Genomic DNA, 26,503 nt, shown 5'->3' on the forward strand with positions numbered 1-26,503 from the left:
TCAATAACTTTTTTATAAGAGGAAAGGATGTAAAGAAATCATCAAAGGCTGTCAAACATTCCTTGTTTTTTAGATAGTTTGAAGGTTTATAATAACTGTTTCTCATAGGTTTTTTTGCTTCGAAAACGTCTGCTTGACTTTCCAGTGTAAATATGGAATTTGCATATATAGTGTGTAATTAACTCTGCCAAACACCATATTTTATAGGCTTGTTTGACAGACTTCATGGGCATGTATTGTTTAAGTAATGATCTACCCTTGAACGCTATCATCGATTCTCTGACAGCTAAGTGAGATGAGTGGTTATACGTAAGTTGGATTGTACTGTTTAGCTTTTCCACAAGTGGTCTCACCTTATGTAGTTTTTTCATATTCAGGATTTTCTCGAGGCACAGCATTTTCACTGTTGTCTAGATAGTTTTTTTTTGTATCTCTTAAATTCAAATATTTGCAAAACTGCTGATATGCCTAAATATGGATCAGTGAACCAGTAATTGAAAAGCTTAAGAAGCGTATGTATTCCCATTATAATAGTTACTTCAATTAGAGCCTACACTTCCTATAGATTTGTATCTTGCCAATTATTTGAAGAGCCGAGTTTATTTGGCTTCTAGGTCAATTCTGCTTTACATATAGATTAGTCTGATATACTATCATATCAAGAATATCTAAATAGAAAATTTCATCCTCATCATTTTTTCATCTTCACTCTTCCGATACAGATGGTTGAAAATGTAGCGGATGAGAATTTGAAGATACCAAACAGACTGTATTCACACCAAAAGAATCTGAACAGTTGTGTTCCAAATTTTTAAGTTTTTCGAAAGCAAAAAACAAAAACACAACTAAAATTAAATGTCATAAGAATCTATCGTAGCCAGAATGTGGGTCCAATTATTACATGTTGGTAGGTAAAGTAAAAAGAAATATCTACACAATTCCTCTATAATATAAGATTACCTACATAACTACGAACTGTAGATAAACTAGAAACATCAGGAGGGAAGTACCAGTTAGTGAAATAGTGCTTACACCAAGCAACAAGTAATACTTTATGTAATTTGGAAAAAAGTAGAAAAGTAAGTCCCGAAAGAAAGAAAAGAAACAAAAGAACAACTAAAAAATTCCAAGAAAAAGCCTCGATTAAGAACAAAACCTCCAGAAAACAGAAAAAACTATTTACAACTGAACCGATAAACCAAAAGAATGGTGTCACAAAAGAAAAACGAACTATTCTAGCGAGAGTGTAAAAATGTAAAGAGATATCTAGAAGACAGTAGAGTAAGTTAAGCCTAAAACAAAAAGAAAAATCAAAAGATTTCTACCTAGCGAAACCGAATTCAAATTTTTACCACTGTGTTGCCTAAAAATTGCGAAACAAACAGCTGGATAAATTACTCGGCAAGGGAATCTAAAATTGCATTCCACATGCCGTTCATCCAGGTAAAAATTCATAGTGAATTCAGTTTCTGGTACTCCAAACAAAGTAAGTAATAAAACATAATGACAGTATTAGACTTTTGTTTTGATACAGGGCAGCGACAACCGCTTATACGTATTTCGACCTCTTTAGGTCTCGTCAGAACGGTATAGCCACTGCTCTGAACCAAAACAAAAATCTCTCCCGTCCTAGACAATAGTTATCAAAATAACTATATACGGACGTAACTACGCCATCTAAAAACAAAAGAGAAATCAAGTAGAAATCAATAAGCGGTTGTCGCTGCCCTGTATCAAAACAAAAGTCTAATACCGTCATTATGTTTTATTACTTTTCGTTTGGAGTACCAGAAACTGAATTCACTACGAATTTTGACCAGGATGAACGGCATGTGGAATGCAATTTTAGATTCCCTTGCCGAGTAATTTATCCAGCTGTTTGTTTCGTAAGTTTTAGGAAACACAGTGGTAAAAATTTGAATTCGGTTTCGCTAAGTAGAAATCTTTTGATTTCTCTTTTTGTTTTTAGATGGCGTAGTTACGTCCGTATTTTGATAACTATTGTCTAGGACGGGAGAGATTTTTGTTTTGGTTCAGAGCAGTGGCTATACCGTTTTGACGAGACCTAAAGAGGTCGAAATACGTATAAGCGGTTGTCGCTGCCCTGTATCAAAACAGAAATCTAATACCGTCATTATGTTAAGCCTAAAAGTTAAAAAAAATGTACGAAAGGAAAGGAAGATTAGAGGAAATATACACCTAATCCAAACAAAAAGTGCAAGATTCATTACCAGCAGCTGCTGGTAGAAAACAGAAAAGAATTTTTGGAACAAATTTACGAAGTTAAGAGTCTTAACAACTAATTGACTTAAAAATAATTTTTTCACTGACATTTCCCTATATATTCATAATATTCTGGTGGCTAAAATAAAACAATTCCATCTATAATGGGCAGTACATGTAGGCTTATAGAAAATATGATAAAAATAATTACAAATGCGCAGCCCTTGTGTATAAGAAAAAGGAGAGCCAACAAAGCCAGATAGTCGTGGTGACTCAAGCTACTAAGAGGATTTGTGTGGAACACACAAGCAAAGAACGAAACGGTATCATGTAGGAAACTTTACAGAACTTTGCAGAAGGTTAAGTACTACTGAAGATGATACAGTACCACATCCACAAATTAGAAGAAACTCTATGTAGTCTATGTATTTGCCTCCAACCGAAAATAGAATCTATGGTTAAAAGACACTGCTAACATGAAAGAACGTGATGAAAAATAACTTATGTAGAAAGATCACTTCAAAAGGAAATAAATAAGTATCATCCCCAAAATATTTCAAATAGTAGAAGGCAAAGCAGTTATTTTAAAAATGATCTAGAACAAAACATAAATTAGTGAAACGGTTGTAGTTGTGTAAAAATATCAAAAGCCTCTTAAAAGAAACCAAATTTTAAGCTTAAAACACGAGAAATAGTGTTAACTGATTCATCAATAAATTTTAAATAAAAAGATATTACTCTCACGGTAAAAATAATGTATTAATATATAAAATCTGATAATTTGTATATTACAAGAGGAATAAGGGGAATGTAATATTATTTTATTATGACTTATTTAATTCCGATAGGAGTTCTGAAAGTTCAGGGGGAGCCTCCACTCCCAGTAACGCAGAAAGTTGATTTAAATCGGACAATATATTTGACAGATCAACAGATGAAGTCGATTCCGGTTGTGATTCTACAGACACTTCAAAAGAATTTGTTGGTGGAGTTGATTTTGTTAATAGAACTTCTTTAGATAATAACTGGGGTTCTATCGATGTAATTTCTGGTAACGGGCAATTTTCTAACGTTGACTTTTTTGACGATGTGGCACTTTCTGATGGCAAGATAGCATCAGAATTACTGTCTTCTGGTAAGTGCGAGGAGTACTGCAATCGACGGTGAACAGTTGGATTAGGCAAGGGTGTAAAAAGTTGTAAAGGTATTGCAGACATATTTTTATATAAATCTATTAAAAAATTATCAATAGCTATAACTATTGGGTCGTCGTCCAGACTAAGCAGTTTAGTGACGGAAATATGCCAAAGCCATAAATATGTTGGTATTAGAGGAATTATTTCGAATACGCTATGCTAAAAAGAACAATTGTTATTTTACTCTACCAGTATTTTATATGAAAATACTATGAACTTTTTTCTTATAAATTGTTATATTTTAGTATCACTTATAGAGAACTAATTTAAACTGAAGAAAATTAAATATGAATATAAACAGTAGTTTAATCGTAGTATTTTAACCAATATTAATTGGTACATAATAGATTAACAAATATATGCACTATACTGATCCACTCAGTATTCTACAAAGACCACATGATCCTATTTTAGTCCATTGAAAAGTTACATTTAGTTGCATTGCATTTAGAGTTGCATGTGCATGTGGGGGGAAAGTATAAGCTTAAGTTTAAGTTTGTGGAGCCACCACCCTTATCCTCCGCCCGCCATTTTGGAAAAAGGGTTCAAATTGTCCTCGCACTATATCTCATAAACTTGCAGCCCTAAGACAATATTTCTAGCAAATTAAATTGTCTATTACATTATTCTTATTACTTTTTATCGTAAAATGAAAAAAAATTAAAAACAAGCGAAAATTGTTTAACAAATTTTCTTTTGAGCGATATAATTTTTTCTGGTCATTTAACAATAGAATGATATCAAAACAATTATATAGAGAGTTGTTTAACAAATAATTTTCACACAAATTTGGTAAATTTTATTAATTTATCTGTGATTTACAAGACTCCGAAGTTGACTGGGGTCTTACTGGACTCATAAGAATACAATAAAATCGAACCAATAAACATAGTTTTCTATTATATATCATATATATATATATATATATATATATATATATATATATATATATATATATATATATATATTAGATCGCCCATAGTTTATTTGTATAGTTACTTTGGAAGTTATAAATTATTATCGCTCCATTGAAATAGGAATAAGATTGATAAGTTATATCAAAGGATCTTTCAACGACTTTCATTTCATCGCAAATCTAGTTCTTCTCGTTAGTGCAATGACAAGTACTATTAAATTCGATAAATCACCTGTCTTTATCAATCCCTTACTTTTATTTCAACGGTTATACATTTCAAGAAAAAGAATCGACGATATCAAACGATATCTGTCATACGGATCCGCACCTTTTCCATTGGCATTATTCGCTGAGGATAGCATAAGAAAAGGTACCAAGTCATCTTTGTTTAATGCCTTCACACCAGTAGAACGATTCTCTAATAACAGTCACAGGAGGAGGTATTTTGTTATCGATGGTGGCTTTTTGTTACATAAGGAGGTTTGGGATCAGAATTCGTCTTTGAACAACAGTCTTGAGAAGTATGTTGGGTATGTAAAAGAAGACTATGGACTATCTACAAATATAATATATACGTAGCACGAAAAAGCACCAATCGATAGAGATAAAGTTTCTTAAGAGCACCGTAACAACATTATCATAAGATAATTTTCTTGGTAAGAAAACAAAACAAACTTTATAGACCTTATCTAAACTGATCTCTTAGATGTGGGTTTTAGTGTCAATTAGGCTAAATAAAATGCCGATACAGTCATTATGCGTTATGCGCTTGCTGCATCTCAATATTAACATTCTATGACTATCGTAGCAGAGGACACTGCCATTTTTATCTTGCTCACTGCATTAGGAAGAAAGCAGTCCGATGTGTTATTTTAAAACCTTCAAAAGTGTATAAGTCAGATCAATTATACTGTTCTTTATATTTTATATGTATATGGCGACGTCATTGCATAGAATTTGCTGTTTCTCCATTCTTTATCACGATGCGACACAACATCAGCAGCTTACAAAATCGGCAAAAAAGTTATTATTGCCAATATGATCTCCATCTTTCGATAATCGGACAAGGTACTAAAAGAAGAAAAGAATAGTATAGCTCTTGAATTTGTAAATTTTTTAGTTATTTACTAATAGCTGAGTATTCAGTATTGTGTATTTACTGAGTATTGTGAACTTGATATTTTACCTAGCCAGTAAATTGACTTACCTCAATTTTCATCATCAACGGCGTGAGTATTTGCCGCATTTACTACCGCCTTCCATGTTTGTTGGTTATGTGCCACTATTTCCTATTTTATGACTCTCAGTTTCAACATCCTCCTAACCAACACTAAGCAGTTCTTAGGCAGTGGTTTCCAATAAACGCCTTATACCGCATATAGCGTCACGTAATACGTAGCATCTGAATACTTTATATAATAAATAATAGATATAGTCTCTTATTCTATGCTAAATGCAGTGTACAACTGCTGTAGAAGCATACAGATGCGACGTACGGCATAACGCTTTACGTAGGAACGAATTGACTATAGCCATATGGATTAAATAGTAAAAAATTCTGAACCACCATTTGGCAGATCTTCGACCAATGGAATATGTTTCGTGATATTAGTCGAACTTATTGACACCGCCCATTATCTGATTAAAAAAGCGTACAGCTTTAGAGAATGATACATTTGTTGTGAAGCCATCTTTATTATCACGACTGACAAAATCTGTATCTCGTGAAAAGACATCATCAAATGTTCAAAATGTTTTATTACCCATCCACTAAATTGCAGCTACCTTTTGTTTTGCGATAAAAACATAAATTCTCCATTTCCCACATCTTCGTTTTACTTTTATACAGATTTGGTTGTCTCTTTCTGTGTGATCTTATTGTACTAACAGCATAAATCTTATCACTCAATAACTTTTTTATAAGAGGAAAGGATGTAAAGAAATCATCAAAGGCTGTCAAACATTCCTTGTTTTTTAGATAGTTTGAAGGTTTATAATAACTGTTTCTCATAGGTTTTTTTGCTTCGAAAACGTCTGCTTGACTTTCCAGTGTAAATATGGAATTTGCATATATAGTGTGTAATTAACTCTGCCAAACACCATATTTTATAGGCTTGTTTGACAGACTTCATGGGCATGTATTGTTTAAGTAATGATCTACCCTTGAACGCTATCATCGATTCTCTGACAGCTAAGTGAGATGAGTGGTTATACGTAAGTTGGATTGTACTGTTTAGCTTTTCCACAAGTGGTCTCACCTTATGTAGTTTTTCATATTCAGGATTTTCTCGAGGCACAGCATTTTCACTGTTGTCTAGATAGTTTTTTTTTGTATCTCTTAAATTCAAATATTTGCAAAACTGCTGATATGCCTAAATATGGATCAGTGAACCAGTAATTGAAAAGCTTAAGAAGCGTATGTATTCCCATTATAATAGTTACTTCAATTAGAGCCTACACTTCCTATAGATTTGTATCTTGCCAATTATTTGAAGAGCCGAGTTTATTTGGCTTCTAGGTCAATTCTGCTTTACATATAGATTAGTCTGATATACTATCATATCAAGAATATCTAAATAGAAAATTTCATCCTCATCATTTTTTCATCTTCACTCTTCCGATACAGATGGTTGAAAATGTAGCGGATGAGAATTTGAAGATACCAAACAGACTGTATTCACACCAAAAGAATCTGAACAGTTGTGTTCCAAATTTTTAAGTTTTTCGAAAGCACCTTCATCTGCTTCCTCTTTTGAATGTTCCTCATTGTCAGATAAAGAACAGAAATAACGTAATGCAGCCTCAGCATCTCTGGGGTTATCTAGATCCCACATTTCTAAAATAAAATAATAAAAATAAACAACGAGGATGGATGATGGGAAGCATATAACCAACCCACTTACAAATATACATTGAGCATACGTCAAAATAATAGAAAAATAATAATTAAATGCTTAGCACTTACCTTAATTTTCGTGTAAACAATTATTTGTTTATAACTAGAACATAACCGCACAAAAAAAAACCGTCAAAACGTCGTATATTCAAACATAAGTATGAAAGGTAATGTAAATACCTGTACCTCAGCTTCAAAGTAATATTTTTTATGAATTTACTGATATCAATACTAGCAGCAGCCTTAAACAATGGGAAAATGAATGTACACTGTCTCTAGACTTGATTATATCGTGGGAATTATACTTCCCACTGCCTATGAAAGGATTAAAGTATTCCTAAGTGGTAAAGAATATGACCAACAAATTTGAAAACTAATTATTATAGGATTCTTTTAGTGGGAGGAAATCCCTCACGAAAATATCCAACCCTCAAGTCAATGATTTATTTAACTTAGAGAAATAATAATTTTGTTAAATATATAAGGATAATAAAAAAATCTTATTAAAAAAATTCGTTGTTTTTTGACATTGTAATACTGCAGATAACTGGAAATTACCAAAACTAATCTTGTTGTTGATATATCATGTTACTAACAGGAGAATGTGCGATATTTAATTACTCAAAATCAAAATATTAAATTAGCAGCCGTATGTTATTACAAGTTTAGACACTATTAATTAAAATTTTACAAACTGCACTTTCAATATTTAAATTATAAAAGTTTTTTATTTATTAAATACATTTTCAGCAAATTTTGTTCAAATCCATTAACTATTTATTATTTAGTTAGTTTTCGTACTGTAATTAATAATGAACTGAGGTTCAACAACACTCTTGTATTGTTTGTTTATTTTTTATATCCTTTTTGCTGCCAATATTAAACTTGAGTTGAGATAAATAAAATGCTGAAGTTGAGTCACAAAATTTATTAACAAATGTACATTATGAGTTGGTTTAACACAATATTTTATAATTACAAGTCACAAAAAAACATATTAAGCATTTATTTGAACTTTCTTAACTGCTTAATGGGATAAATTATGAATTTTATGTTTTAAATGAATATTTATGTAAATTATAGCTGTGTCATTATATTAAAACAGATACGGTAAGTTTATTTTATTTGTTTATAGAAAACATAATGCGAATCAAAACTGAAGAAAATTATCATACTTTAAAAATGTTATTAAATAGGTATAATAAATACAATTTTATTGATATCTAATAATTTAACCATGCTATTGATGCTTACAAGTGCACAAAACGGCATTTTTTGGTGCGATATCTTAAGATGCCCTAAATGACGTCTCAAGTTACCAGACTGTTCTTATAAATTGTAAAGGAAACGTCCAAATTTGACTCAGTATCGTCAATACCAGATATCCCTATCACTGTCCAAGAAGCGTTTGTTGCTACTAAGTAAAAAAAATTTATAAGTAGCAACTTTAGTCTACTGTAACAACATCTAAACAACAATGTTTCTTTCCTTTATTGACTTCTACTAGTGATAGCATACCGTTGTCATGTGTGGTCAGTAGCAAAGATGACGTTTATGGATCCATAACGACTGAATTTTACTTTATAAGAAGGTTGAATGGCACAGGAATATTCAAAATTAATAAAGTGGATATTTCAATTTCAAACCATTAAGCGAGAACAGGAGATGGAAGAATTACATAATATAAACGAGCCAACGAGATTTTTTGTATTGATCTTTTGATTTAATTTAAACATTCTAAACAGTCTAGTTCATTTTAAGATATTTTAATAAATTTTACTTATAAAAGCTCTATTATATTGAAAATATAAAAATATGAAAGTGAAATATTAATTAACATTATAACTTCCGTAAGTAATTAGATAAAAAATTGCAAGTCCAGGTTATACTATTTTGAGGAATTATTTTGCCATTTACGACTCTTAAACACTTTACTTATAGACAATACAGCTAGTTGAAAGTTTATATAAATCACAAAAAGCGCGGACAGGCATATTCTAAAAGCTTCGCAACCCTCTTTAATTAAATCAACCATGTGCATGAAAAAGGTTAATATTTTACTGGATATATGTATTTGGAAATATTAAATTTAAAACAAAACGAGCTTTTTTCTGTTAAGTTCATTTAAATTTTATTATCATATTTAAATTATTTAAATATAAATTCTATAAGGACATCATAGCAATCTTATAAAAATAATAATTGGAAAATTTTCTTCAGAATTGTCTTATTTAATTTGAACTATTTAAGGTACGTTTATTCCCATTTTCTATACGGTTAGGATTACCTATTGCTTTACTTTTAACAAAAAATGACTTGGTAAGCGTTTCGGTCGTCAAGCGGAAGAGATCAAGATCCAAACGTTAAATTCACGGCAGTGTTGTCAAGCATTTATATATTTCTTTAAAGCTGAAACGTGTGCATCTCAGAATGATACGCAAAAGTTCAATTAAATATAAATGTTTAGTATCCCAACCCCGAGAATTTATTTTAAATGTGTTCAAATTGACTACAGAATATACTGATTGAAACAGATTTTAATAGGTCAAAAAAAAGTACAAGATCATGTGACCATTTTAAAATGTAACTAAACAATAATATGATTTTATTATTAATAAATGCTACTTTTATTTTAAATAGAAAATGTTCGAACTCCATTTAATCAAGAGCTACTTATTTTATGCAGATGTGAGCTTAAAATCAGTTCAAAGGACAATAAAATTAAGGTTTAGGGACAGAAAATGGTAGCTCAACTAATAATAAATATTTATCTTCGACTTAAAAGGAAACAAAGGATATTCAAACTAAAAGTGGATCGATTCGAATAAAAGACTAATGCTTGATACGTCGGTCCAAATTTTGATTTCTTCCACAGTTAGAATACATGGTATTCTTTACAAAAACAAAGTGTGTAGGAGAAATCGGTTACACTGGAATCAGAAAAACTCTCCACAAAGAGACTCATAATTTAGGATTTATTTGGAGAAAAAATTAAAAATAGGTAAAATCTTAATGGAAAGTCACGATATACGCCAGTTACGACTTGGTTATCTCCAAAAATAATTTGGTGTGGAAAACCGAACGATTATGTTTACAGATGAGACATGATTGCAATCGAATTACGTAAAGAAATACAATTAAACAGACAACAGTTGTAATGATCTAAGGAAGCTAGATTCCATAGGACAAAGGTTAATTATTGTTGATGGTGGTAATACGAATAAATTTGTTGAGGATTCGTATTTGAGGTAGAAATCCCAATCTAAATCTGGCAATTACTAGGACGGTAAGAACTTCGAGAATTACTAGAATTGACTTCTAATAAATAAAATATGCTGTCTGGCCTGCAACAGTAGAGATACCTGGGAATATAGAAAAGAAATTAAAACTAATTTTAAAAAGCAAGAAGCTCTTTTAACGGCCTAAGGTTTTCCGCAACTTATCTTTAACTACTATCAATAAGAATAAAAGATGTACAACAGTTAAAGGCATTTAAAATATGGTGCTATTGACGTATGCTGAGGGTCTCATAGACACACTATACGACTAACATAATTATTCTGCAGAGGCTAAGAAAAGGTAAATAAATTATAAACAAGGCAAGATTGAGGTCAAGAGAGACTCTGGACATAGACGTACATCCTGGCTGGCTAATCTTAGGAAATAAGATGGGTCATGTGATTGCCAATATCACTTAAACATAGGCACCTTTAGAAGAAGAAGAATAATCGATTCCGAAGTGAAAATAATTTTTATTGCCTATTTTTATTAGAGTAAGATGTTTCTTTGACTATTTAAAAAATAATACGTAACTATCAATATTAAAAGAACAAAATTCATTAGGTAGGCTCTTTATTACATGGGCGACTAAGCACTAGGAAGCCTTAACCGCATAGAAAATGTAGACATGTCTAAAATACATAGTGTTTAAGTAAGATAATAACAATATATTAAGGAATAAAATATTTAAAAATATCGCTTATATATTTTATTTCTGTGTAAGTGCTTTCATTGGCCATTTGTTGTTTTCTACAATTGCCCTCGCTAGGATTTCTTTCAATTTGGCTTCAACTTGCTTCATAACTGCAGGCATTCCTTTTTCCTGAACGGTTTTTATTAAATTCTTAATCCACTCAATAATTGCTTCGACTAATTTTTTTCCTTCGCCTCCTTTTATTAGAGCGTTTAGGGTGGCCTGAAAATAAGAACGGAATTTACTATTTCCAGGTCGCTAATATTCGATCTACAAACATTTAGTGAACAAATTTTACTGCGCGTTTTGGTAAATAAATAAGCAATTTAATGTTTTCCTTCGAATATTTTTCTGAAAATATAGAATCAGAGACTTTAGAAATTCTCCTGTCTAATAAAAGCTATTCGTATATTATAATTAGAATTTATACCACCACTTACTTAGTAATAAGATACTTATTATATATATATATATATATATATATATATATATATATATATATATATATATATATATATATACATAGTATTGATTGATGATATTGATATTATTGTACATCTTTCCGAGTCAAGTTCAGTTCAAGTATGATTTTAATTAATTAATAACAGTCAACAAGAAGAGGCTTTTTATTTTAAACAATAATTAATCCTTATTTTTCAGGAAGATTTCTAATGTTTCTAATTTATTTCCTTTTATGATCCATCATCTCGCCGAAAAACCAAATCATCATTCTCTTTAACTTTATCCCTAAGCGAGTGATCGGTTTCCTTGATTACATTTTTCCACACGTTTTTGTTGTAGGTCATATCAATATCATTTCCATTTCTGTACCGATATTTTCTGCCTAAGCGTCTCCCCAGGTCTTCTTTGGTTTTTCCAAGAATTGTTCCAGTCCGAACAATCTTAACCTAGGCTTTTTCATCTTTTCATCAATTGACACACCTCTAGTCTTCCCCGATTATACTCATTCTTCTTTATATCTTTTTTTGTTACTGCATTAGTTGTTCTTGTTTCTTTTCAACTGCCAAATATTTGAATTCCGTACATCATGGCTGATTTTATGGCAGTTCTATAGAATATTCCTTTTAGTTTTATTAGAATTTTTCTGTCACACAACATAACCACTCTTTTTCTTTCACTCCATCCATTCCACTCTGATTCTACTGTATACATCTCTATCTACTATCCCATTTCTCTATACTATCGATCCTAAGTACTTAAAACCATTACTGTTTACAATCATTTCACCATCCAAAGTTATCATTTTATTTGTAATAACCTCATCAATCAATAAAAACTTCAAATACCTACTCTGATTTTACCCTACTAAGTTTTAAATCTTTTTACTCAAGAGCTTATCTCTACTGTTCTAGTTGTAATTTTAAATCCCTTTTAGTATTTCCTACTAATAATACATGATCAGCATACATTAAGCACCATGTAATGTTTTCCTGTAGTTCCGCTGATATCTGATCGAATACTAATGACAATATATTATTATGTCCTACCCCATATCAGTCACCCCATTTTATTCTATCTACAGCAATTCTGAGTTCTATTGTTGTTTTTGCACTCCACTGTTTTTTGTCCAAGTTTGTCAACCAGGACATGCGTGGCCTTCCCAGTATTCTTTTTTCTTTCACTTTTCCTTGTATAACAAGGAATTTTGTTCTTATTAAGGGAGTGAATGCAATAAGATCATTTATTTCTTTATACCTGTATTTTTTATCAGGTACCTTATAAAAAAATTGATATCACCAACGCACCATCAATGAAATTAAAGTGCAGTATTGCTCCATAACCGCTTACAGCTTTTTGGCACAGACCGTACCCTCTAACATGGATGAATTAGTCAGAGCATTAGATGCACTCAAGACATGTCCCCCAAACTAAACCAGATACCGCCCGAAGTGGTCGAGGACGCGCGAAACCTTTTCCGAGGCTTGAAACACATTAAGGTTGGTACTGCTTCCCAAAACTGGGGAGCCCCATATGCTGCCTCGTTTGCATCGAGAAGTTGTACGAGGGAATGCTGCGAGGACAGATCAACGACACGATTGAGAGATCAGAAGGCATAACCCCGAGAAAATTCGGATTTTGTAAGGTTAAGAGCATAATTGACGCAATTTTTGAGTGTAATCGAGACATTGCACAACATTAGGGGCGAACAAAGCTGGACGGCTCTGCTGCTTTTCAATGGTATAAGTGCATTCAAGACTTTGTAGTAGAAATAGTTAATGTAAGCGGAAGAGAGAACGTGTCATTAAAGTGCGTCAAATATCTGGGAGTGACGCTACACCAATATGGCGGATGAGGGTAGCATATACGGGTGGTAGCAGGCAAGGCAACGAAGAGTGCACCTGCGCTAGAGAGATTCAAAAATATACAAAATATATCTTTTGGAGAAGTTAAAAAGGAAAGTCACGAAGTTTTATTTAAAGTCATCAGAGTAGATTCCTTTAATACATTATGTTGGTTTTTGAGTTTGAATCCGAAGGTACCTTCCTTGTTTGAGGATGGGCAAGTAATTTGAAATCAAAACATACATCGATTGCTTCATATAATTTGAGTTACAGAAAAGGTTTATTTATTTAATTAATATTTAACTTAGAAGACCGGTTTTGAATACCACAATTTGCTCTGCATCCTCAGGTCTCCGGTACGGCAAAATTAAATGATGTCGATACAAGAAATATTCTTAAATGTATGAGAAATACTTAAAGCTGATGGCAAGCTGGAAAATAGTGTTCATAGACTTTACTGCAAATTGACAACTATTGGCAAAGTTATTGAGAAGAAGAGTAATATTAACAATGAGGATATTAAAGGAAACTATTTATGTAATTGTTTGTGGAAAAATAAGTGTGATGTTGTATTATTAAAAGTTTATTGCAGATATTATATATTTTTTAAATGCGAGTTAGTTAGTGTTAATATATATGTTAACCAAATAAAAATCAGATTTGGGTCTTTTAGTAGAAAAAAAATGATTGTGATGTCAGATGACAAAATAATAAATTTTAAATAGATTAAAAAACGTTTATGGGACCAAACAGAAGTTAATTAATACTCACAAGACAATAAAATTTAATTTAAAAAAGTTTGTAGGTAGTGTACTACATTACCTATCTGAAGGAGAAACTGGATAAAAGTGAATTATTTTTTGTCATTTAATTAATTTTTGAGCGGCAAATCTGAAAAATTGTCAATGTCAGATTTGCCATACATGACTTGAATAGTTATCACACCACTATTTATAAACAAAATTAATGTGAAAAACAAAATATAAGAAAAAAGTTCATAATATGTTCTTTTCATTTTGATTTGTCTTATATATATTCTTGCCCAAAGGTTAATTCTTATACTTTGTATGATATGTGAAAGATTTGATATTACTTAAAATATATTGAGTTAGAAAACCAACATAAAACTTAGAAAAAAAAGTTTTGCAAAAGAATTTGTATTAAATGTTTTAGTAAGTAAGACATTCTATTTCCTAATGGCATTGGTAAACTTTATAACTAATCAAATATTTAATGCACCCTAACAATTAAGTTAAGTTAATAGTTACCTGGACGTTTTGTTGTACAGTAGCAATCCAACCTCCAAGTCCCTTCTCTTTGAAAGCCTTTTGGGCTTCTTCTGCATTTTTCTAAAAAAAATTAATAAAATAAAATAAATATTTTCAAACATTTGGTATAATTGATTAGTGTATTAAAAACTATGTCGAAAAACTCGTTAAATGAGAAAAATATATAACTAAAGGCATAGAGTTAACTGACGAATTTTAGTTTGGCTTTAGAAGCGGTCTTTGTTTGAGAGAGGTACTTTTTACAAGTACTAACTCAAAGAACTAGCGATATGAACAGTAGCGTATTCGCTTCCGTATTGGACTTTAGAAAGGCATTTGACAGGGTAAACCACAGAAAACTCATAGATCTTTAAAAACAACGAGAACAGAAAAGCATCGTCAAAGAGAAAAAACATTTACTCAGCAATTTAGGATACTACGAGGAGTTAATTAGAGATATGTTTTTTCGCCGATATTATTCAAATTTACTCTGCGTGTTCCTTTAAAAACACTATTACTTTAAGTCTAAAACAGTGGAAACAATACTACTTTAAGTCTGAAAATCTACTCTTTTGTATGGTGTCGAAGGTTGGACTTTGATGGATACACTTCTCAAGAAACTGGAAGACTTTGAAATCTGGGTGTATCGGAGAATCCTACGAATAAATTGGGTGGATAGAGTTTGTAACGAAGTTGTTTTGCATCGGATGGGAAAAGTTACGGAAGTCGTCAAAACAGTTAAAAATCACAAACTTGAATCTTTTGGCCATGTTATGCGCCACCCAGAGAGATATAATAGATATGACTTGGAAACCTGAGAGATTGACCTGTTTAACAGATCCTCTGCATCTCTTTTCCGAGCTGCCGTCAACAGAATTACTATAGCCAATTTGATAGCCAACGCTCGATAATCGTGCTTGGCACATGAAGAAGAAAAAAAGTTCTTTTAGAGAAACTTTAAAGGACACTGAAGATGGATTATCAAAAAAAATTTTTAGGTATGCTGACGACAATGCCGACACTCCAGAACCTGTTAATTGATAAAGTAGACGCTCTTAGCAGATAGTATGGTTAAGTCTGACTAAATCCCTTTAGGACATCCATGAATGCGGTGGAGATGTAAGATATGACAAAATTTAAGAATAATTGGGTCACCCAATGACCCAACTATTATCGATAACCGTATGAGTGGCTAAGACACCCACTCCGGGTTTTAGCACTACTAGAATTTTACAAGTAAAAGGCAGATATCAAGCGCAGATTTTTATTAAATCTTCCCGAAGTACTTTTGCTCTCAGAGCATCTTCAGGGTCATCTAAAATAAGCCAAGCAACGTTTTTTCAAGTGAGAGAAAACCTAGTTAACTTCGAAAAAACTTGAAGTTAATGGTTGATAAAAAAATTTTTTAATAACATTTTAGACTTTCTTCGTCAAAAATGTTGGCTCTTCTGCACGTCAATGAATGTTACAAACATTAAATATATTTAGACAAAAACTAACACTAGACAAAGGACAAACAGTTTAAAAATTGTTTTAATGCTTCATTGTGGGCAACGGCAGGAGACATAATGGCTCTTGCTCTTAACAGAAATATTAAAGTGACATCTGACATAGGACAAATTAGATGTGTAGTCACAGTAATAGTGATCTGCACATTTCAAAAAATTCTATGGCAAACTGAACATTGACCAAAAGTCCAACTAACCACTAATATATAAAAAGCCAACTGACGAAATATGAAATTATTTTTTTTTCAAACGTTAAATAATGATGACATTACTTATCTAACTTGATCCTGTCAAAGTTTGATGTCTCCGCCGGCAGCAGTTTTTTTTTTCCCATTTCTTTACGGCGGAGGGAAAAATGTTGTCATGGCAACAATATGAAACATGTCACAAAGCAACAATACAAATGTCATTAACAACAATTAAACATCATTTTTATTTATAGTAATATTAAAAGTACAATTAGTTAATGAGGCATTTTCAAAATTGAAACAGTGCAAAAATGTTCCCACTCTTGATACGCATTGGTAATTGTTGATGATACTGATGGTCGAGAACAACTTTTAGGAATCATTCCCGATGTTGGCGAACCATGAGGGTTTAAAATTTTTTGAGCATTATCGTTCTTATTTCTTATTGAATCCTCTATATATCCTTCGGCAACCGTGCTTGATTTCCAGCCCCCATGTCGTTTAAGGCATTCTAGATTTCCGCCTCCATCAATTAAAAGTGTTGCTAAAGTTCGTCGTAAAGAGTGACCCGTGTATGCGCTTGCATCGTTTAAATTTAAATAACCAGCTACTTTTTGGGCTACTGCGCTGATCGAATGTATTCCCATGACGCTTCGGTAACACTTTCCATTTTGGTACTTGATAAAAAATCGGTTTTCTGTGAAATTTTCAAGCTGCAGTGATGCATACTTTTTATACAGTTTAATGTAGTTTTGACCAATTATCGTAAAAGATCTAATTTGTCGTGTTTTACTGTCTGGGATTTTGATAATTATTACATTTTCTTTATCCTCGATGTCCACAGTCTTCATTTTTACCATTTCGTCGCATCGACAGGAGCCGGTGACCCGAATTACCAAAACAATCTGAAATATTTTTATAATTTGGTAGAGTATACTACATGCTGCAATATAATTTTTTTACCTTTAATCCTAAATACAACTTATCTGGCGCTTCAAACAAAAATTTATCAAACTCGTCTTCAGTGAAAACTTTAGACTTCTTTGCAGTATATCCTTCGCTTGTTTTTTTCAGAAAGGCACGTAACTTTAAAAATTTGCTTATATCCACATTTTTTCTATTAACTAACTCGGATTTTATCATAGAGTATCGTGACCACATTGTAGAAGATTTCCATTTATTTTCATTTTCCATTATATTAAAATATGCCAGTAAAACGTCTTCGGTAACTTGCCGTACTCCTCTTGTATCGCACCACTCTTGGAAGTGCTTGTACGCTAACCGTTACTTTATTCCGGACTTGGAGGGCCCCAAACGTGCTACTGCATCATTAGCCGCGGACTCAATTTTGTTTAGGTTTTCCATTTTCCACTAAATTTGCGCTTGCGGTTGCAACAACAATAAGCTGTCTTTAATAATTGCAAACAACTGTCAAACAACTGTAACCAGGGAGACGCAAATCCCACCGATGACTTAATTATTTTAATTTTTAACATCTAGACGACTTTGATAGTTGTCACAGTTAATTTCGAGTAAAAATAGCGTATGAATTGTACTTTTTATGGTTAAAAATTGCTGCGTTTGAAGAAAAAATAGTATACTTTATTCAGCAAAGAAGCGACTTTTCTTGACTTGCCCTCTATTACGCGCCTCACTTCGTTCGGCGCGTAATATCGGGCGCGTCAAGAAAAGTCATGCTTCTCCGCCTCATAAAGTAATATACTATTAATTACTAAATGTAGACTGTATAATGCAGATCCCACATTAAAACGTCAGTGATAACTTAAGTGTTGGTTTGGGGGCAAATGTAGTGGACACAGAGTGTGAGTGTGAAAACTAGACTTATCGATGTGATAGAGAGTGGTTGGTGACTACACTAAAAAGATCTACCAGGCACTAGTTTGCAAACTGAAGTGTTATACCACTGGTTCAGTCAAACTTACAGTAAATGGGAAAACTATAACATTGAAAATGTCAAAGCATTACTCAAGCCATCTGATCAACAGTGGGAGATGTTAAAATATACAACTCTGGAAATAGTATATCTAAATTATGAAAAGATATAAAGAGTGTAATTAACGTCAACTGTAGATCAATTTATGTACAGTTGTCATTAACTATTAACTTTGAGTTTTTTCGAAGTGCTACTAAGTACTACTACTTTCGAACTACTTTTTTCTCACTTGAAAAAACGTTTTATGGCTTATTTCAGATGCCCCTCAAGATTTTCTAAGAGCAAAAGTACTTGGGCAAGATTTAATAAAAATCTGTGCTCGACATCTGCCTTCTATTTATAAAAAAAAGTAATTAAACTAATCAGTTCTTACCTTAAAGTTAAATAGATCATTGGCAGGGAACAATGGCTTAGGATCTTCTGTCTTTGCTCCTGCATCTGTCTAAAAATATAAGGATGACAAATTAGTTACTGTTTACACAAAATTGTTTTTTTGCACGTTATTCATAATTATTTAAGATAAAGAAGCAAAATAAATGTTTTACATTTTTTTTTTAATAAGATATTATTTTAATATTAAAAAAATTTACGCTAAATTATATTTAGAGTGAATTAGCCCTGTCGGGTTAGAAGAAAAAAAGGCCTAACCTTGCATGCCGAGCTACCTCAAATTTTATTATTCTGACCTTTAGGGGGGCTCAATAGTAATATTAATTTAAAATCGCAACTAAATCCAACCGTTGCTTTAGCTGCCATCTCGAATTTTAAAATAAAAAAAGAGAACCATTTTTGCTCAATATCTCCTTCATTTTCAACTTTTCGACAAAAATGGTACGAATTCAAAATATTGCAAATGCGATTTCCTACAATTTCTTCCTTTACAAATTTTTACGTGCAATCTGTATTTTTCGAGATGTTTCGATCAAGGGGGAAAATAGTGGAATGTGGGAAGGAAGCAAAATTTTCAAATTATCTCATTTATTGTACATAAATATGTACATAAACATTTTTCCACGATTTCAGTCTGTACTACTTTTGTCGAAAAGTGGAAAATGGCAGAGGTATTGAGCAAAAATCATCCTCCTTTAAAATGAAGACGAAAGAGAAAATTAACATTACCATTGACATCCCCTAAAGGTTAAAATATTTTGGGCAGCTTGCCCTGAAGGTCAAATGATATCTCGACTGAACTTAATCAATCGTGTCCATGATTTTAATGCTGTCAAGTTTTAGGTTTTAGAAGACTCATCAAAAATATCAGAAAACATTGCTTCTTCATCTCGTACTTTATGTACATATAAATTTACTAATATTTAAAAATAATTATTGCTGATATATTCAAAGATAGCAGTAATTATTTCTTTTAGAAGACTAAATTGTTAAATAGTAGTTACGTAAGTTAAACATGCCTTAAAGAGCTACGACAAATCATAAACTATCCACACACCAGACTAGCAAAAAAATGTGTTAGAATCTTATCCAAGCCTTCTTCATTAAGTCTAGCATTTTAACGACATTCTAAGTATCTAAGTAAAATCGGTAAAGTAGTCGCATGGTAATCTATGACATTTCAAAACAGTCTTTTGCATTCGACACCTCGATTTTAGCACTTAAAATAGTTTAGACAAAGTTAAACATTTTTATAGAATGTCTAAAGTGTAAAGGACCCGCAAAAATGATATTAATATAGTGAAATATCTATATTGGAACCAACAGGCTGTGGTAATATTGGATGGAAATAGCACGGATGCGCAACAGATAAGTAGAGGTGTGAGACAAGGCTATGTACTTTTACCATTACTATTTATTATATACCCCGAAAAGTTATTTACACAAGCACTGGAAAACTGTACAGAAGGAATCGAGATAAATGGTGAAAATATAAATAAGATTCATTAATTACTATTTAAATGGGAATAAGCCACAATTAAAGGTTAAAACACGTTTATTGACGTTTCAATTTCCACTTCGGAAATCGTTCTCAAAATACAAACATACAATTCATTATGCTGACGATACAGTCATTATCACTAAAAGGGAGAAAGACCTGCAGACGCTGTTAACACACAATTTTTGATAGTAAGAAACAGTTTTGTTTAACAATAAACATAAAGAAAACAAAAACGATGATTATCAGTAAGAGAGGTGAAGTCATAGCAAGGATCTAGAAAAAATATGAAGATATTGAAGAAGTAACCAAAGAGCAGTAACCTGCAAATCAGATATCGGATGATAAAATGTTATATCCACTCAGTATGAGTTTCTTCAGCTGATTATAAATGGTAATACTAAAGAAAAAAGGGTCCGGGTAGAGAAAATAAAATTAAAATAATAGACACTTCTAAAAAAAGCAGAAGATAGAGACTCGTTTGATGAAGAAGAAAATAGTAATCGAGACCTATCGCTACTTTTAGTTTTTCAGTTTTTATTTTGATTCTCTGTCTGCCGCTTTCTTCTGTTATAGTGATCATTGCTTTTTGAAATTTAGACCAATTTTGCATAATTTCCAACAGTAACTTTATAATTTTATGGATCTTGTCGATATTATTTTGAAATTTATTATATTAAAATTTAGCTTATTTTATTTATGTAACATTTAATAAAATTTCCTGTTAATGTTGAAAATTTGATTTTAATGTAATTTTTGAAGTGACGGGATAAATACGAAAGTGACTCTAGCAAAACATACGCGTTTCATTTAGTTTTTATAAGGTCAGTTAGTTTTTATAAGGTAGAACACATTCAATAAACTAAGACTTTTTTACACGAATAGAAAGGGAATGGAAAAAAATCATGGATGCGTTAATTTTCCGGCAACATACGTATCTATTCATGCGAAGGGAAAGAATTGACAAATGACATATTACACGATATGTTTAAAAATAATCACAAAATTCAATAAATATTGCCAAATATCTGGTGGACTCATTTGAGTGGCCAGCTCTGTATACATAGAAAAGTGGCTAACCTAAATTAGGTAAGGCGTCATAAAAAGAAGACTTTTTAGATTGACTGTTCCTTTTCGGTAAATATTTCAAGCCAGTTAAACTAATTTACTTATTTTAGTAAAGCAAGTCTATTTTTTAGGCACTTTTCATATTATTCTATTTTGTTCTTACTTACTTACGTAACTAAAATTTTTGTTATGCCCTATTATTAAAAACTGTATTGTTACTTATACTAAAAATTTAAGGTTCATATAATATATTCTTTCATAAAAGATTGTTCTTAAATAATAATTAAATACTTGAAGCTTTTTACCTATGAAATACATATTTATACCTTCAATAAAAGAATATTGTTTATAATATTTTTGGAATTATCAATAGGAATATAACTTTAAATGTAGAAGAATTAGGATTTTCTCTTACAATTATTTAACCAAAATATGATCGATTTTATGATTATCAAGCAAAATTATTCTGAGAAAAGTATGTTGAAAAGAAGGTGGCTTAAGTTTATTTACTTTTTTTAAACAAGCGAATGCTTATTTTTTATTTAAAAAACTAAAACGCTAATACTTTTATCCAAAATTACCTTAAAAAAAATATTTTTAGCTGATGAACTCTTTTAAAATATTTTTAATGGCGCAATCATAGTTTTATTTAAGAGAGCGAAAAGATTCTGATTTATATATTGTGGTCAAGTTTAATCGTATTGTGATTATTTATTTTTTTAGTTTTGGCTAATAAACTGGTAAATTGATCGTAGTTAAATACTAAACATATAAAAATAATAATGAAACCTGATAAAAAGGATGAAGGATCGACGTTATAGAAATGAAATTACTTGGATAGGAAAGTGGAGTGACAAAAATAATGCTCTAACCAAAATGAACGAGTATTATTTAAGGTACCGTCAATATGGAAATAATAATGGCACTTTACTAAGGAAGATACATGCAAAGAAATTTATTTCGATAATGATATTTAAAGTGATCTCTTCGTTGTAGCATATAACTAGTTAAAGCTTCTTAACAAAAAATTCTAGTGATCTTTTCGTTGTAGTAAGTTGAAGCTTTTTAACAAAAAATTGTAGCACATCGACTTTCTCTACAATAAAATGTATTCGTCAGTTCTGTTATCGAAATAATAGTTCTTTTTTATCCCTTTCATAAGATACCTTATCTTAAACTGAAAATGATGTATCATATTTTTTCAATCGATTAGTCCTAATGTCTATAATTCATATATATCCAAAATTTTCAAACTTTTTCCAAAATATTTGTTGTTTTTTTTTCTATTTTAGATCATGCACCAGTTTCTTAAATATGTACGAGAGTCTCAAGAGTTTATGATGTCCCACCATATATGAAATGGATTTTAAAATTAGATGAAAGTAATTGATCACAATAATACTTTCTTCCCAGATCTTCTGAAAAACGAGGCATTTTGCAACAACTGGCAACAGTGCGTTCCATAAGAGCTAATGTGTAAGGGAGAAAAATCTTTCAGTAGATTCTGGGAAAAATTGTGAAAGCATAATTATCTCCAAAAGTATTAACTTTAGGTATAGGGTGGCCTAATACTATTTAAAAGACAACTGGTTTTTTTATTCAGATTATAAAATACAATATTAGAAAATGAACTGTCCGAGATTTTCACAGTCGAAAAAGGAGTTAGACAGGGTCGCATATTGCCACTGGCATTATTTAACATATACAAAGAAAACATCTTTAAAGAGGCATTGGACGAATCAGAAGATGAGATTGCTGTAAATGTCCAACTTATAAACAATATTAGATATGCAGACGATACAGTGTTGCTGACAGATAGTGCGCAGGGGCTCCAAAGGATAATGGATAACGTTGTAGAAACATGTAACAAATACGGCCTAAAACTAAATAGCAAGACGACAAAAATAATAATCATTAGTAAGAACACCAACATAAACGCCCAAATTACAATAGGCGATACACTGTTAGATAGAGTGGAAAAAATATGTTATTTGGGCTGCAATCTTAAGGATACTTGGGATCACAGCTACGAAATAAAAACTGGTATTGAAAAAGCCAGAACCTCTTTTAATAGCCTTATGAAGGTTCTCTGCAACCTATCTTTAAGCAACAATAATCGCATACGAATTCTTAGATGTTACGTCTTTAGTTTCATACTCTATTTAGTAGAAAGCTGGAGCCTTACAGAAGATGCTATTAAACGAGTAGAGGCATTTGAAATGTGGTGGTATCGACGTATGTTGAGAGTCTCATATATACACCACACAAGTAATATAACTATTCAAAGAAATCATTAACACCGTAAAGAACAGAAAATTAGCTTGCGTCGGCCACATCATTCATAATAATAAATACCGACTTTTACAGTTGATTCTTCAAGGCAAGATTGAGGGTAAGAGAGGCCCTGGACGTAAACGTATATCCTGGCTGGCCAATCTTAGAAAATTGACTGGTCTAATGTCAACTGATCTATTTCAAGCTGCTGTGAATAGAATAAGATGGGTCAATGTGGTCGCCAACATCTGTAGTAGATAGGCACATTTAGAAGAAGAAGTAAATAAAGGCTGTTTTATTTAAAATTATTGACGGTAGTTTGAAGGTTAAATAAATGGGGTATCATTTGTGAGCACTATGTATTTAGAAATTGATTCGATTTAAATTACTAAAAGAACGTTTCCTATTTTTTGAGTGCAAATGTTTTCAAGATAATATGTTTATGTAACAATAAAACACTAAAAACTTTGTTTTCAAAACTTCCACAAAATTTATTTTAAATTCTTATCACTACAGCTGTTTCGGCTGATTGCCTTTGTCAAGTGATCTGTTTTTGGCATGGGTTTACACTTTATAGTCTCTAATGAAATAGGTTGAGGAGGGGAGAACTGTTTGTCTCAAGCTGATCATTCAGAATTATATCTGTGTTTTTTAATTTGTTGATTTCCATAGATTCTAACAAAGATAGCTTAAGGCCTTTATTTTGAATGTGTAGAATTTTAAATTTGTCATTAAAAGAATGATTATGATCTAGAAGGTGAAGTGCGTATGTAGAATCTGTTTTTCTATTATTGAAAGCTCTTTTATGTTCTGCTATGCGTTTATTAAAATTTCTACCTGTTTGACCAATTTAAGTTTTTGGGCAGTCGCCACATTTAAGTTTGTACACACCACTGCGTAAGTGTTTTTTATGTTGGCTCTTGTTGTTTTTAATATATTTGCCTAGGTTGTTATTTGTTCTGAAAGCTGGTGTTATTCCTTTCTTTTTATGTGTTTGGCTATTTTTGTTGATATTTTGCCTGTATATGTAATCGAGCAGAAGGTACTGGGTTTTTTCTCTGGTGGTGGAAATACTAAGTTCAGGGCTTTCTTGTGTAGTTTTTGATTTAACATTTTATTAATTGTTTGTTCGTTGTATCCATTGTTTACTGCTATTTGCTTAATGATATTTAATTCTGCCTCAAAATTGTATTATGACATTGAAATTTGTTTTAATCTATGTAACATACTATGATGCCAGTTTATGTTGGGTGGGATGGGATGATGAATTGTGAATAGTCGTGTCAGTATGGGTAGGTTTATGAAATATGGAGAAGTCATATCACAAATTAAAAAACACAGATATAATTCTGAATGACCAGCTTGAGACAAACAGTTCTCCCCTCCTCAACCTATTTCATTAGAGGTTATAAAGTGTAAACCAATGCCAAAAACAGATCACTTGAGAAAGGCAATCAGCCGAAACAGTTGTGATAAGACAGTAGTGATAAGAATTTAAAATTAATTTTGTGGAAGTTTTGAAAACAAAGTTTTCAGTGTTTTATTGTTACATAAAATGAATTTCCATCAAGTAACGGTCGAATCCATCAATTAATCTGTTTGTAATTATTGGTTGAGCTACTAACTTTAAAAAGTTTATCTTTATCTGTCCAAATTTTTGAAAAAAGATGAATATGGACTAAAATTAGTTGTATCTTCATTTTAAGAAATTAACACGCTGGGACGTGTCAACTTTAAAATTCAAACGAGCGCTTTTTAAACCTAAATTTAAATCTACAGGGTTATTTACACAAGTGTAGCATAGTACTGTTATAACATACATAGATCTGTTATAAATAGTAATGGTGAAATTTTTGAAATTTTGTATAATTTTTTCAAGACCTTACAAATTTTAAAGTTAATAATTTATCACGCTTTATATAATGGTATTTTTAATTCAATTCAATTATTAATATAATTTATAATATATTGAGATTTGTTAACATTTTTTATTATGAAAAGCTGAAAACTGTCTAGATTTAATGCCCATAATTAAACCAAATTCGTAAGTAATATGGATTTTTATCTGTCAGCTGTTAATGTGTTGACATTTTATCTTGAAATAGTAAATTACTAATTAAAAACTAATTTCTTACTGAACTAACAATGGGGCTAAACAAAATATTTAACTGGGGCTCACTGAATTGAGTTCTTAATAATGATGGATTACGGGATTTATTGCAGAAGGCAAGTTGAAATGGCAAAGTTATTCAATCAGAGGTATCTTTAGTTATCTAATATTTCGCAAGGTACTTAGTCTAAAATTCTAGCACTATTTAGAGAAATTGAACATGTCAAATCATTAAAAAGAAAACGTTTAAGATGATATGAAAGGAGTTATTTCGTGTCGCAGAGAATCCAGCACCAAAACATAAAATCACTCATCAAAATTATGTAAGACCTAAGGTTCTCAACTGTCCTAAGGTCCTAACTTCACATACAGAAAAACTTAATATAAACTGACTTTTATGCAGGAACTAAGAGAAAACCATCCAGATCCTAGAATAGATTTCTGCGAAAGAATGATTAATAAACTGAATAAAAATGAAATTGCTATTGGTACAATTCGTTTTTCAGACAAATTAACATTCACATTGATCAGAAACTAAATCGAAAAAAACTGTATATATTGGTCAGCGAAGACTCCTCGTTGAATTCGCGAGACACATACCCAGCATCCTCAAAAGATAAACGTCTTTGCAGATATTAAAGGTTATATTATTGGCCCTATATTTGTAGAGGGAGATTGGGCGAAATATAATTAAGCATGATTAGAAACGAAGTTGTTCCTACGTTGGCGTACTTATAT

General features: G+C 31.4%; 1 protein-coding gene across 1 annotated transcript in view; it reads right to left on the minus strand.

The window, feature by feature from the left end:
- Positions 1-8,144: 8,144 nt before the first annotated feature.
- The window catches only part of LOC140438999 (uncharacterized), a 47,595-nt gene continuing 29,236 nt past the window's right edge, over positions 8,145-26,503 (minus strand). The window contains exons 52-54 of the mRNA XM_072528633.1: positions 18,799-18,867; positions 14,776-14,856; positions 8,145-11,426 (exon numbers count right to left, since the gene is read on the minus strand). Coding sequence (XP_072384734.1) covers positions 11,220-11,426; positions 14,776-14,856; positions 18,799-18,867 — 357 coding nt within the window. The 3' untranslated portion in view covers positions 8,145-11,219. The remainder of the gene's footprint in view (positions 11,427-14,775; positions 14,857-18,798; positions 18,868-26,503) is intronic.

This window comes from Diabrotica undecimpunctata, chromosome 4, assembly GCF_040954645.1.
Source record: "Diabrotica undecimpunctata isolate CICGRU chromosome 4, icDiaUnde3, whole genome shotgun sequence".
Classification (NCBI taxonomy): Eukaryota; Metazoa; Arthropoda; class Insecta; order Coleoptera; family Chrysomelidae; genus Diabrotica; species Diabrotica undecimpunctata.